Raw genomic sequence first — 13,159 nt, 5'->3', positions numbered from 1 at the left:
CTACGCACGTGCCCACACACACACACACACACACACACACACACACACACACACACACACACACACACACACACACACACACACACACACGCACACACACACAACATGGACATGTGAAGCTTGGAAAATGAGATGTTTGTTTGTGAAGGGAAAAAAAACCTGCTGTCCCCTTTCTGCATAGACTGTAATCAAAATGCTCTTCTATCTTCTCTGTGTTTATATGTGTGCGTGTCCTAAATTTATGAATCGAGTTAATTACAGCGAGGCATGCACTCTCAACGTGAAAACGCAGGCTCATCGGGATGAAGCCATGTTGTCTTTTCTTTCTTTGACGAGTGACAAAGACGTCTAGAAATATGCTGCAATTACACAAAACACAATACAAAATAATTGAGTACAGATTTTGAAAGCAACAATAAATTCACTTTTTTAAACGCAAAATTCCCAAACTAAATTAAATTCGAGAATACTAATAATAATTTCCTAGGAATATTGCAGGCGTAAAAATCAAAATAAAAGTGTTGCATAATAATAGTTATTTACTTCCTGGCTTGTGATTTTTTGTTGTTGTTGATTATAATTATGTGATTATTATTGTGAGATTATTGGGATCAGTGTCTTCACTAAACTGTATATAAATTATTATTTGTCATAGCTAACTCAAAGCAGTATGAGAATTTTTTATAGTTCAGATGTGTGTACGAAACCATTAGTGCTTCTCATTAAGCTTCTCAAGAAACACCTTTCAGTTTCAAAAAGGTCACTGACCCTTGCATTAGGGTCATATATTTTCCTCCATTAGCATTCTCTTCCTTCACAGATTGGCTGAGAGACATCACATGCTTCTACTTCCTCATAGTGGGCCACAAGGTGTCCATTTCAGGGCCACCACTTGAAGAGACCTTTAAGGCTTTTTTTTTTTAAACGGTTTAAAAATCATGACTTTACTTTCACAAAGAACAACTAATGGGAGAAATGTAGAAAATAGGCAATACTATAACTTTACTCGCATTCTAGTATAGCACTTGTGATTTTCCAAAATGCAGCATATTTTCTCTTCTATTCATCAAGTCAGCTCAACAATGGTGTGAGCAACATCTGTTCTTGACACATGTGCTCGCATCACGTCGGCTCCGAGGTCAAGACGAGATGCTTTGGCCCGTTGCGGCCCGCGATGTTGCGACGTGGTCTCCGAAGGCCGAGCTGATGAGAACAAGCAGAGCCGGCAAAGTGGACGGTAATAACTAACGCGTTGCGTTCAAGGACGCTCGGCTTTGGCTTTCCACGCGCGATGCTGAGGCCCTTTGAGATTTCATAATAACTTTGAGAGCACCTGCAGTGAGCACAGGCTTGCTCGTTTGTGTCTGGATATTGTCATGTGTGCTCACCGGACTTTTTGGTATGAGCTGCGGTACGTTTCTCATATTTAAACTTCAGAAAATGGGATTTTTTTTTCAGTCAATGAAACCTAGATGTATTTTCATTGACATTGCTGATCAAAGTAAAACATAAAATGATCTCTGTTCAGATGACACACACACACACACACACATTGGTGCACCACTAATGAAATCTGACAACAAATACACACAAGCTCACATACCCGCATGACCCTCACCCGAGTCCGCACACCTTCCAAATAGCTCACAAGTGTTTCCAATCTAAAGGTTCCTGCTTGTCTGGGCCCCGAGCGCTGCCGCCTGATTGCACGACACTGGATACAACATACAACACGCAACATGCAATGTACTCTATTCCCCATGAGGGCAGCGAGGGGCAAAGGGGCATCTTTTGGATTCATGCTCTTTACCTGCACAAGAATCAAGTGTCCGAAAAAGAAATTTGAAGATGATTTCGTGCAACGCTGCCGACAACAGAATAATAATGAAATGCTTTCTTTCTGGGATTAGCGACTTTTATTGAGAAGTTGAATTTCAAACTCTTTAGACAGATTATGTAGTTTCATTTTGCTCCATTGTTTTTTGAATCAATACAGATGTGATCGTTTCAGTTTAAAATCCCCAATAAATATATTTAAACAGGCAGAAAAAAAAAGGGATTTACTCATAAAAACCCAGAAGTTTGGTTCTTCTTTCTTAGCTGCATTATCAATTTTATGAAATACTTGGGGCATATCTAAAAATTACAAGGGTGTTCATAATAATGATTTCAATAGTGTACATTTAGCTGTTATGGTGATCGATGATTAAACAAAAGCTACATGTTTTAGAGATCAATTTTAATTGACGATTTCTGATGACCAAATGTGTCTAATTTTTTTGAGATAAATGAAGACACGCAAGTAATATTTTGGTTGGGTTCTGTTTGCGTTTACGCGCGCGTTACACAAATACTCTTTTTCAAGACAAAGTCTGCCCTTTGAAAGCTTAACCTAATCATTACAAGAATATGTAAATGCACGTGTGTGACTTGTTTATGCGTGATTGTCTCGCCCAAACAGAATAGATGTAAATATAACAGTTTCCTTCCTGCCTCGTTATTTATTTGTTGAGCTCAAAGGCAAATGTTGGCGTGCCAAAGCGGTTGTGTGCTATAGACGTAAACATGCGGCGGGCCTGTACACTGATGTCATAGAGGATTCGTGTGTATGTGTGTGTATGTGTGTGTGTGTGTGTGTGTGTGTGTGTGTGTGTGTGTGTGTGTTAGTACCTGAGGGTTAGCAGTGGAGCGTCTTCCAGCAACAGCCATAAGTGTGGGACAGATACGGGGAACAGTGGAAGTTAAGTTGGAAGGGGTGCAGATTGATGGACAACATGAGACATTAGACAATAAGATTTAAATGAGAGAGAGAGAGAGAGAGAGAGAGAGAGAGAGAGAGAGAGAGAGAGAGAGAGAGAGAGAGAGAGAGAGAGGAAAACGTGAGTGAGGGGGTCCTAGTGGCTGGCGGACATGGCCCAGGCGCCCTCCATCCTCCAGACGGAGAATGCGTAGCTCAGCCTCTCGTGGGCCAGGTAGTTGCAGCTGGCCAGTTTAGCGTCCATCTCGTCGCTCTGCAATACCTGGTACAAGAAGTCGATGTAGCGCGATGCCAGTTTCAGGATTTGGATCTTGCTCAGCTTGTCCGAAGGAAGCGTCGGAATGATCTTGCGCAGCGAGGCGAAGGCGTCGTTGAGGGACTGGGTGCGCTGGCGCTCCCGCACGTTGGCGATCACCCGCTGGGAGTGGAGGTCCTCGAAGGGCTGGTCGGGCCGCGGGCCTAGCGAGGCGGGGGCCAGGCTCACCACGGCCGAGGGACTCTTCTTTACCCTCTTGGGCCCGGATGGCAAGAGGCCGGTGGGACTGCCGGCGACGCTGTCCTCCGTCTGAGCCAGATTGTCTTTCTTGGGATGAGGGGACCGTTTTCGGTGACCCTGGCTCTTCTTGGAGCCCCTTTCCAGTTCTTCTTCGCTGGCTCCTAGACCTCCTTCGGGGGAGTTAGTGCAGGACACCTCTTCTCTCATCTTCCACCTTCCAAAAACCTTCAAAAGCTTCTGTCTTCTCTCTTTAGTCTTTCAAATACCTGTAAAAAAAAAATCAAATGTCTTGTCCTACAACTTTATCTCCATCGATGGCCGTTGTCGAATTCCCGCTCGTTCAACTTTGGCTTTCCCGTCACAACCTGGCAGACGGAATAACAACAAACCATCTGACAGGCCACCCCACCGTCGCCCTTTTTATAACCAAACGCTGACTTGGGGCCTGTGGGCATGTTTCATTGGTTGCGCACACTTGCAGGGGACGTGGTCAGGGCAGGGGAGCAGGAAGTGCACGTCGGCTGGGCGGGCGATGAGAAGACGGGGGTAAGTGGTCCTCTCGGCCAATCACAAGTCCCCGACTTCATGTTGCAGCGATGACGGAGGCTTTATGGTTTCCAGATTGGGTCCACATGCATACTCTCGTTTCATTCACTACCACAAAAAAAGTCAACTGGAGGGAAAACATCAAAGGCAACATTGAGAGGAAATCGCATTCTTGAGAATTTGGAAAAACGGTTAAAAAAAGCGCCACTCTAAAGCTTCAAGATTTTTCCGACTTTAACGCAGTGATGTTTTTCAGATTTTGTGAAATTGTTGAAAACAATCCTGACTCCCACCCATAAAACCTCCAGCACCTGACCAATACATGTTTCACTGATGACCCAACGCCTCAGCTGTGCTGCTCAGTGACAGAACGACCTTTGACCCCGCCGTGGCCCAATGACCTGAGACTGCAGAGGTGAGAGAGCACCTAATTGTGCTATCCATGTCCTCAGGCTCAAGTCAACACATGTTTCTTTTCCTCCATTTGGCAATCCAAAACAATGTCTATCTGGAGACAGTGGGCTGCTTCACTCCATGACAACATGTAATGACAGCACAGTGGAGCATTTGCAGTCAAATGATTCTCAGCTCTGGATGGATGGATGGATGGATGGATGGATGGATGGATGGATGGATGGATGGATGGACGGATGGACGGACGGATGGACGGATGGATGGACCGATGGATGGATCGATGGATGGATCGATGGATGGATCGATGGATGGATCGATGGATGACGGAATCATAAATGTCTAAATTTGAGACATTTATTTTTCGACTCTAGAAATATTCTGGAAGGGGACATAGATGAAGATGATGATGATAAAGGACCATGATAAAGGACCAGAAGAAGAAAAAGAAGAAACCTGCGCTAGACCGCAGTAACTAAAGTGCGATTTAGTGAGGGAACACTACTATACTTGCAATCATTTCCATTCATTCCAGTTCATTCCCGTAAACTGCCATTCGAAAATTCCCAGAAATTTTGCAACCCGACATGACAAGGTTTTTGCGTCACGACCAAAGTGACTAACCTAGAATGACTCTGAATCATGCATCATCGATTTTAACACCTTCACCATCCGCCATGTATATGTTTCCTGAACTGAGCCGACGTGACCTCAGAGACTCCTGAGCAAAACGGGTTCAAAGTGGACCTCGGGTGTGTGAGCGTGATTGCGTGTGAGCATCTTTGATGAGCCCCATGATTGCACCGGTTTACATTTCATTCAACGGAAAGTGGCTCGCTCCCATTTGGGTTCAATCAACTTGAAACTCACGCGGCTTTCGAAAGTAGAGAGACAGTGAACTATATGAGGCCGCATGTTACAAAACAGGTCCGGTCCACTCTCGGATTAACTGGCTTTAGATTTGGCTTTATTGGGAGACCTGCTGGAGACAGCGGCGGCACCGGAAAGCCATTGTTGCCGTCGCTTACCTTTTTAGCAAAAGCGTGGCATCGTGCCACTGTGATGGAAAACATGAGTGAACAAAAAGCGAGGGGGCCGAGCAGGAATGTCGCAGATTCGCGGGAGGAGAAGAAGAAAACGGGGAAAGAAAGGCAAGCTGGGGGTGCAGGGCGGGTAGGGTGGGGGGGGAGGGGTGAGGCTGTCCAAACAGAACCAGATGCAGGAGTGTGGAGGCCCGTTTGATCTCGGTCCTCATCGTCTGATTGATGTTGCACATTTCATTTTCTTGTCAGAGCCTTGACATAATGTTTCACTAAACACTTGGGCCCTGCTTTTGTCTTTGTTTTATTTCCACAGTGGTCATAATTAACCCTTTCTGTGGCTGAGAATAGATCACAGGTATATTGATATATATCAGTGTATATATAGGCTTCCATATGCCAACAGGGGGGGCTTAGGTATCTAAGAAGACCGAGATATGCATTGTCTGTCGGCCTCTCTCCGCCATATGGTTTGCTCTGAAATGATATACGGCCACGGTGAAGCGTTTGAAGAGCTCCGGGGAAATAAAAAAAAGAAAAAAACGTTTTTCTTTAAGTTTATAATGCCGTCAATTCAATTACCATCATATGGAGAAAGGTCGGAGAGCTGCGGAGAGAAGGTGTACAAGACTGTGACCAATCCTAAGTGATGTGTTTGCAAACCCACGCAGTCTCAACCCAAAGGAACCGATACTAAAATTCCCCCCTCGACTTCACGCTGGGAGTCTTCGCCCTCTCGGCTGCTGTTATTGATGTTTGCGCACACGCGCGCCCTCCTCTCCCCCCCCCCCCCTCTCAGCCACACACCCATCCTTCCATGGCTCCATCCCTCCTGAGGAGCCGATAGTGGCACAAAGACGCACATCTGGGACCCATTTCCCCCCTGGAGAAGCCCTTCCTGTGGGGTATCCACTTAGAGTGGCTGGGGAGGAGGATGGCGGCCGGGGGGAGGCTGAGGGTGCAGTGGAGGTGGGGGAGGTTTGGGTGGGGGGGGGGGGGGGTTGAAAACTAATAATGAGGACGGGAGGTGTGGATGATAAGCAGGTTGAGTCAACGCTATACGTGGCTGAAGACAAAGAGGTCCAGCGTTCATCAAATGAGTTGCATTTTCGGTGCCTTGTCTACAACACTCTCGACTCTTTTCATGTCACAGTTCACATGCAAATTAGATTTCATAATTATATATTTTATGATTATTATTATTTTAGATATGTGTTCATTTAAGTGTTAAAATTAATTAACAAGTGTCATTTTCCATAGTCACAAGTAGGCAGTACCAGGTACTAGGCAGCTAGTGCTCAAAGTGTGCTCATCTGATACGATACGTAAAGGTGACAACGGTAAAGCAGATTTATCATTTGAGCACACATGGCCAGAAACAAGGGGGAAAAAAAAAAAAAAAATCATAACTTGCCCTGTTGCTGTGTCTTCACTCTGGATGTGCCCACAGGCCACAATATGTCACCAGCCGTTCCACGATGTGTCTGTTGTCATGGTTTCTGTCTGTGTGCTCGCCCCTCCCCTCCTGTGTGTCCATGATTAGTTTGAATAATCTCACCTGCCTCTTGCTACCTGTCGGGTATATAAATCCTGGCTTCCCCTCACGACCTTTCGGGTCGTTGTTGTCTTGATGTCTTTTTTGCTTCCTGATGTCGTAATGCTGTTTTTGTCACGCTTCATGTCTTTTTGGTTCCTGTCTGTTTGGGTTAGTCAGTCAGTCATGTTATCGTTTTGTTAAATCATGTCAGTTTGCCTAGTCTATTCGTTTGTGTTCTCCAATAAGCTCTGCTCCAGTCCATTCTGTGACACAATATCCACTTTGTTTCATCTGCATCATGCATTTAATGTTCTCTCAAATAATTTCCAATCTTTCATATTCCAACAGTGAGGGAAAAAAAAAAGCAGCAAAGCTCCATCTGTTGAGAATCATGTGATAAGATCACACGCTCCAAAGCAGCCACCAAGTGGACCCTGAGGTGAGATTGTTTTCACAAATGTTTGTAGATGTTCTTCTCATGTATGGAGTGGCAGTATCTTTTCAAAAACAGCCAGCTCCCCTACTGCGTGCCTGCCGTTATTATTCTTATGTAGCTGCGTCTTATCTTCTTGCATTAGGCTATAATTTATCATAATATTTAGCGCACGGGCTTCCTTCAAATATCCCAGCTTTCATGTGTAATTTAGCTAATATCCTGCCCCGGCTCTGATTACACTGTTTAAGTTCAGGGGTCCGTCCCGCTGGAGCTCACAGCTGAGATAGAACTGCGGCACGCTGCGTCGGATTCATGACTCACTTTTAGACATTTTTTAGATTGCATGATTGTGAAAAGTGGAACTTTAGTAGGAGACCTTCTCTGTCTCTTCAAAAGGCATGCAGTTCCAAATTCCATCTTGCCTGTAAAAAAAAAAAAAAAAAAAATGCTTTGGGAAATCGCATTTCTAATCTAAAACTGCTAAAGACCTCAGGCCCAATTTGATGAGGATGGAAAGTGATTCTGCTTGCGTGGCTGTCAAAGAGAGCGTGACCAGGAGAGAGGTTGCGTGGACATGCTGCATCATGTCCACATGGGTAAACACGAGGTCAGATGGTCTTTGGATGCATGTGCTAATGTGAAACACATACGTGGACTAAGTGTTGATAGGAACCTTCAAGTGACCCACTTTCTTGGGGGGGGAAAAAAAAGACGACACGGTGGGTTGAAAGAGATAAATGAACATCTGAATTTCTATTGAAGGCTTCGGCGTGGGCGCAAAACACGAGATAAAAAAGATGTTTGCATATTCATCAGGCATGAAGCAACACTATTTATAGCAAGGCAGCACATGAAAGTCATTTTCACCGCTGAGTCAGCAGCTGAAATTCATTGCAGTCTCTTCGATTTGTGTGCAAACGTTTGCAGTGAGTCAGCAGACCCAGTGACCATATGGCCTCTGTGGGCTTTACCAGCTCTCCAGATTGCTGCTCAAGGGAAATCATAGAAAAATTGTCACGTTATGTAACGGGTGTCACCTAAGTTCATCACGCCTGATGAAAAACAAGACAAAAAGAAAAATGCCTGTTATGAATGTACATCAATGAATCTAAGGTGTTGCAAGATGGGGAAAATTTGAATTTCACTAAATGTCTGAAAAAAAAAAGCTAAACAGAATTAACTCAGTGCAAAAGTTCTTGCACAATATTCTGATGACTAACATGAAGACAAACTCAGTTTCTTTCCAATCTGGAGAGATTTTTTTCTTTTCCAAAAAGTGTGACCTCAGGAGTGTTCAAGTTTTAAGATTCCGCTGTACTGAGGTCCTTGGTGACCTCATCGCTGACAAGTCACAAAAACATGATCTCCAAGCTCCAAATGTTCCCATGTTTTGATTGATGCCACGATTCGCATCAAGCCAATTCCGAAGCCTCAAAGGGAAAAGATCTTAAGATGATTCTTTTTTTTTTTTAACCTCCTTTTTTTTTTGAGAAAAAAATTATCTTCTCACTATCTTTCTGTCAGGGTCAATGAAAGGCCTTTGTTGGGAACCCCAATAACACCTAAGCAATATCTATAATCTCACACATCAAATAAGAGTTAAGAGAAGCAGCGTCCGCTTGGGATGTGACGCTGTCACGCTCGGACTTAGGGTGTCGTGTGCGAGCTGCAGAGGAATGTGGCGTTTCTACAACAGAGCCATAGCATTAGGAACGTCAACAAAGCTCGGCGGCCCCGCTTCAAAGGACTTGGCCTTCACATTGAATCAATCCCTTCCATTAGATTAGGTGATCTTACCAAAGTTACATAGCGCTAACATTTCTTCATGGCTTTTCCAATCCCTAGCTCTGGTTCTGGTTCCCCCTGTGAAGCCACATCAAACGCACCCTGTCATGGCAGATCCCTTTGTGCTCGCTGCAAAACGGCAAATATGTGTCTCCCTAAAATGTTTCAGATGCAAACTCGCCGTGGTCCCGAAGGAAGAGCGTGCAGGGGCGGCAGAGACGATGACAGAGGGTTGAGATATTTGATTTCGAAATTACAACAACTAAATACTCAAGTACAGATAACAGGAAAATAGAGTTCAGCGCAGTAAACAAAGTGTTTGATTTCCCGTCACACATCGCAAAGAGCTTCGAACATTCAGTTTCCGTTTGGATCTCTCGCTATGGATATTCCTTAAATATATGTCCGACTCAATCTGCGGAAGTTCCTCGGAAATCATTCCGGGACCACTGTCTTAAAATGCCAGAGCAGCTTCTTGATGTCAAGAAGTCCATCTGGTTCTCTAACAGTTCAAGATGTGAGCTTTTTATTTCTCTCTGTCTCCTTCCTTTTTCTCTCTCTCTTTACCAACACAACAATTATCATATAAGTGAACCTGTCATAATTTCCATCAGATGCTCTAAATATGATGATTGGAGTTTACATGTCCTGTTGCTTTTTATGACAGTTATGTTTTTTTTTTTTTTTTAGTATTGCAATGCAGGCTGGTCCACAGATGCTCATAATAAATGTATTTGTTTCAAATCAAACACTGTATTTAATTGCATGCAATCAATATAGTTTGGTCCTCAGAGGACCCCCTGCTGTGTAATATATGGACCATTCTGCCGTCTCTGTTGTTAAAAAGCCGTAGCTTTTGAGCTTTTCATTGTACGGGATATTTCAGATATTTGAAAGGCTAAACTATAAACACCCAGTCTCACCCCACTCTGCCAGACTGCATTTAATACTTCGAGACTACTTCCTTCCCTGATTTGTGTAGAAAGGGGTCCCATAATTGAATAAAATGAGTCCCCTCCCCTCTTTACATACCATGTATACACACACACACACACACACACACACACACGCTCGCACACACTTTACAGGCTAGTATGTAAAGTTAATAGGGCGCATTTGGTTTTCAAACCCCCATTCCGCTCAGTGGAAACTGAGACGAGTAGTTTTTTCAGTTTCCTAATGTTGAAGTTTATAACACTCAGCTAAAAATGTTGCCATGGTGATATGACCACCACATTGCAATTACCAAGATGCAAGCAGAGCTGTGGGAGCTGACAAACAAGTTGGTTGAATGTAATTAGGACAGAAACAGTGGACTGAAGTGTTGCATGAACAAAGAGTCACACGTTGAAGGTATATTTTTCACACCAATTTTAAAACTCAAATCAAACTGCAGCATGACGATGTCAGCTAACTTTTGATGGACAAACTCAAAACATGGACTGTGTAATTGGCAGACTTCAAAGCTCAGGTTATTGGCCGGCATTTATTGTCGCTTTGGCGTCGCTGAAGGGTGTTTTTCTTCAGAAATGTTTCTCGGGCCGCTGGCTGAGCCTTTTCATTGGTGCAAATCTTGCTGCTAATACCCAAAAGTGACTTTTGCTTATGGCTAATTCTCCCAACCCCAAGTTTTATTCTTTTGACACACCAATCAAATATTGTTCAGGAACAGAAACTGTCAAATGATCCCTCTGAGTAAAAAAGGGAAGTGTGTGTTTCACATTTCTCAGAGGTATTTTTAAGCACTTTATTAATGCAACGCTTCTACAAAAATATTCACTTGAATACACAAAGTACCTTCTCCTTTTGTGAAAAGACAGCACAAATAATCTCACTGATCAGTAATCATATCAAATTTTATATTAAATTGAATATTATCAAGAGGGTATGGAATCAATCATTTAAAAAAAAACATGCACAGCTTTTAAATTGTACATAAAACAGCCTTATCCAAGGTCAAGTCACATAATAAAACAAAATTTTGAAAAGAAAACATGAAGAATGAACTGTCATACCTCACTGATGTGATTGTGAAACAACATAAGTACTTGCACAGTATACACATCGCAAATTGAAATATTAAGTGTATTGTTGGATTTGTAAGGCCCTCTACTGGCGATCAGGTGAAACTGCATTTATGTTGTTGTTGTTTTTTTACTGCTGCACAAAATGAGCCGTGAATGAACATCATCTTGTTCGAAGAACAAAACCAATACAATGCATGAACTCACAACAAATTATTTACAGGCAAATCAGAATTTACACGAGAAATCAGGTTTGTTCGGACTTCCTCAGTCCAACCCTTGAGACCCGGGTTAAGAATCCCTGCATTTAGTGCGTGTGTGTGTGTGTGTGTGGTCCCTTTAGTTACTGTGTGACATTATTAACAACTTTCAGAAGTCACTGAGGATACTGATGTCGGCAAATTCTTTACGATAGCGGTGGGCTGACAGAGCGAGAAGGAAAGCCCACTTGAGGCTCATGAAGCTCCAAACACAAGACAGGTAAAGACTACGAGGGTCAGTTAGGGCTGCAGGAGAGAGAGAGAGAAACATTACATTGTTATATTAGCATGGACTGATGTGACACAATCATTCATTCATCCACTCATCACACACTCCAACCTCACTCGTATATAACGAATGAGTACTCACACTCCTTGTAGTGTATGGCAATTGACAGGAAGGTGATGAAAGCAACGACCGCAAACACAGAGAAGAATACACCAATGAATAAGAACAACTTGAGCCCCTTTAGCCAGGTCCGCCAGTGGTCTTGCAGGTACATGATGTGGGTGATTAGAGTCCACAGTGCCAGCACACCTGAAAGGCAGAAAAAAAAACATCCCTGTTAATGAAATGAAATGAATGAATAAAAATTAAAACAATGTTAATGATGAACTAACCCCATGATAAACTTTAACTTCTAAATAGTTGTGCGACAAAATGTGTAAATAAATCATTATGGTGCTTTGACTTGACTTTATGCGTTGCCGCCCCCCTGTGGTATCTATACGCAATTACAACAACCATGAATGGATCGGTGGGCACCGTTTAGTCACTACTGCTGCCAGTAGTCACTATTTTGAGAAATAGTCACAAGTGGGGTCGGAAAACAAGATCTACGATTGCAGAAAAGACAGTTGCTTAACTGCTCATGTCCAATAACTGCAAGAGTTGGACATTTTTTTGACCCTTGTGCTCACACCATGACTTGGCAAGTTTCCAAAGGCACGCTTCATTTCCCCTCTTGAGTAATATGCAGTGAGGCTTCGCCAAATCTATACAAGTAGATCTAAAAACGTCTCATTGATCCACTCGCACAATCTAAATGACTGTAAAGTGGTTGCGTCCGCTGGGAACCGGTTTAAAAAATGTTACAATAAGATATTCTTAGCGGCAAAAGATAAGAATGATGAAAATGTCATTTCAGCATTTGCTTAAAATGTTAAGGAACAATTTAGCTCAGGCCAAACTTACAATTTTGGGAGCAGTAAAAACCAACATGGGAATATTTTAATTATTTATTTTTAATGATCTAAAAAAACAAGGAAGAAGTCAGTTTGGTGACTTGAGACGTGCACGTTTGTCGACGGCTTGACTTGACCTGACAGTCCTCCCATTGCTGCTGTCCAAGGTTGATGGTACACGACGTTCCAGACCAGAAAAGCAGACGTCCCCACCAGCAAACCGAACGAAGCATAGCCAATACTCACGTACGTTTTGTTTATAGCCATTGTAGCACTCCAAAAAAAAAAGTGTTAAAAAAAAGAATTTAAAACGAGAGGCTCACGAGTTGAAAAATGTGAGCTGCTTCAAAACAAACCCCGATTGGTGAGCGCATAGGCGCAAAAAAAAAAAAAGAGAAACGTGGCACAGTTGCTGTCATGCACACACACAAAAAAAAATCCTCTTCCAAAGCTCAGCGTTTTACAATCGAATGTTTACCTTATGGCCGGTCTCAAATAGAACGCGTCCGTTTTACGTCATCTGACTGACAGGGCAAATTCTGTTGTGCGGGCGCAGCGACCTCTTGGGGCGCAGAAGAAAATCTCCACTTCTGGATATTTATGACACTTATCAAGGTGTCAATTTCTTTCTTTCTTTTTTTTATGCAATGCTATTGAATTATTATTTTCTAATATTATCCT

General features: G+C 43.1%; 2 protein-coding genes and 1 long non-coding RNA gene across 3 annotated transcripts; 1 reads left to right on the top strand and 2 right to left on the bottom strand.

Moving 5' to 3' along the window:
* Positions 1–2,894: 2,894 nt before the first annotated feature.
* Positions 2,895–3,461, bottom strand: LOC147048937 (twist-related protein 2-like). Its single transcript, XM_085924184.1, has one exon. The coding sequence runs from the start codon at positions 3,459–3,461 to the stop codon at positions 2,895–2,897; it is 567 nt and encodes a 188-aa protein (XP_085780310.1).
* Positions 3,462–6,840: 3,379 nt separating this feature from the next.
* LOC147048936 (uncharacterized) lies at positions 6,841–9,914 on the top strand. Its single transcript, XR_015067586.1, has 3 exons — positions 6,841–6,956; positions 7,137–7,227; positions 8,152–9,914. It is a non-coding gene; the product is annotated as an uncharacterized LOC147048936 (long non-coding RNA).
* A 1,166-nt stretch (positions 9,915–11,080) lies between these two features.
* slc48a1b (solute carrier family 48 member 1b) lies at positions 11,081–12,995 on the bottom strand. Its single transcript, XM_085924362.1, has 3 exons — positions 12,616–12,995; positions 11,664–11,831; positions 11,081–11,539 (listed from the first exon to the last, which is right to left on the bottom strand). Exons 1-3 carry the CDS (start codon positions 12,743–12,745, stop codon positions 11,403–11,405), a joined length of 435 nt encoding a protein of 144 aa, XP_085780488.1. The 5' UTR covers positions 12,746–12,995; the 3' UTR covers positions 11,081–11,402.
* Positions 12,996–13,159: the final 164 nt, after the last annotated feature.

The sequence above is a fragment of the Syngnathus leptorhynchus genome, chromosome 11, assembly GCF_054491065.1.
Source record: "Syngnathus leptorhynchus isolate UIUO chromosome 11, UIUO_Slep, whole genome shotgun sequence".
Lineage (NCBI taxonomy): Eukaryota > Metazoa > Chordata > Actinopteri > Syngnathiformes > Syngnathidae > Syngnathus > Syngnathus leptorhynchus.
Note: the sequence above shows the minus strand (reverse complement) of the source record. Positions and strands in the feature narration are given on the sequence as shown.

Bases quoted from the DNA above. Each gene is read 5' to 3' on its own strand.
- LOC147048937 (XM_085924184.1), bottom strand. From the start codon at position 3,461: ATGAGAGAAGAGGTGTCCTGCACTAACTCCCCCGAAGGAGGTCTAGGA.
- slc48a1b (XM_085924362.1), bottom strand. From the start codon at position 12,745: ATGGCTATAAACAAAACGTACGTGAGTATTGGCTATGCTTCGTTCGGT. The intron at 11,832-12,615 runs GTCAAGTCAAGC...TCTGCCTTTCAG, and splicing joins AGCAATGGGAGGACTGTCAG to GTGTGCTGGCACTGTGGACT. The intron at 11,540-11,663 runs GTGAGTACTCAT...TCTCTCCTGCAG, and splicing joins TGCCATACACTACAAGGAGT to CCCTAACTGACCCTCGTAGT.